This window comes from Entamoeba histolytica, genomic scaffold (genome assembly GCF_000208925.1).
Source record: "Entamoeba histolytica HM-1:IMSS scf_1104750519069 genomic scaffold, whole genome shotgun sequence".
Lineage (NCBI taxonomy): Eukaryota > Evosea > Mastigamoebida > Endamoebidae > Entamoeba > Entamoeba histolytica.
In genome coordinates this window covers 1-1032 of record NW_001916320.1, presented here as the reverse complement: position 1 = coordinate 1032, position 1032 = coordinate 1, and the positions used below count along the sequence as shown (strand labels likewise).

General features: G+C 31.5%; 1 protein-coding gene across 1 annotated transcript; it reads right to left on the bottom strand.

Moving 5' to 3' along the window:
* On the bottom strand, positions 1-1032 carry EHI_183680 (heat shock protein 101, putative; the record flags this gene model as incomplete). Its single annotated transcript, XM_001914603.1, has 1 exon — positions 1-1032. A coding segment is annotated over one exon (1032 nt), but the record flags the coding sequence as incomplete, so codon positions are not given.

Here is a 1032-nt window from a genome sequence, read left to right as displayed (position 1 = left end):
CTGATCAAACAATTCAGCTGCTAATGCTTTTGCTAATTCTGTTTTACCTACTCCACTTGGTCCTAAAAACATAAAACTTCCTATTGGTCGTTTTTCATTTCCTAATCCTCCTCTACTTCTAATGATTGCATCACTAACTGCTGTCACTGCTTCATCTTGTCCTATTACTCGTTTATGTATTTCACTTTCTAAATTCAGTAATCTTGCTTTCTCACTTTGATTCATTTTAGTAACTGGAATTCCTGTCCATCTACTCACAACTTCTTCTATTTGTGTTGCTGTGACTTGTAATGATATCATTGTTGTTTCTTTATTTTGTTTCTTTAATTCTGCCAATCTCTTTTCTGCTTCTGGTATTGCATAATATTTCAAATCAGCTGCTACTTCTAAATCTTTAGTACTTTCTGCTTTATGTTTCATACTTTCTATTTTTGTTGCAAGTTCTTTCATTTCTTCACTTCCTCCTTTTTCTTTCTCATAATTAATTCGTAACTTTGTTAATTTCTCTTTATTTTCACTCATTTCTTTTTCAATTTCTTTAAGTCTTTCTTCAATAACTTTTTTATGTTCTTCATCCGTTTCTTTAACTTCTCTTTCTAATGCTATTTTCTCCACATTTATTTGTGTTTCTCTTCTTTCTAATCTATCTATTTCTTCTGGTTGTGAATTCTTTTGTGTAAATAATGTAGCACATGCTTCATCAACTAAATCAATTGCCTTGTCAGGAAGAAATCTTCCATTGATGTATCTTTTACTTAATGTTGCTGCTGAAACTAATGCTGAATCCGTAATTGTTAATCCATAATGATTTTCATATTTCTCTCTTATTCCTCGAAGAATATATAATGTATCTTCTACACTTGGTTCACTTACATAAACTTGTTGGAATCGTCTTTCAAATGCTGGATCTTTTTCAACATATTTTCTATATTCCTCTAACGTTGTTGCTCCAATACATCGTAATTCTCCTCTTGATAACATTGGTTTTAAAATATTAGCTGCATCCATTGCTCCTTTCTCTGTTGCTCCAGC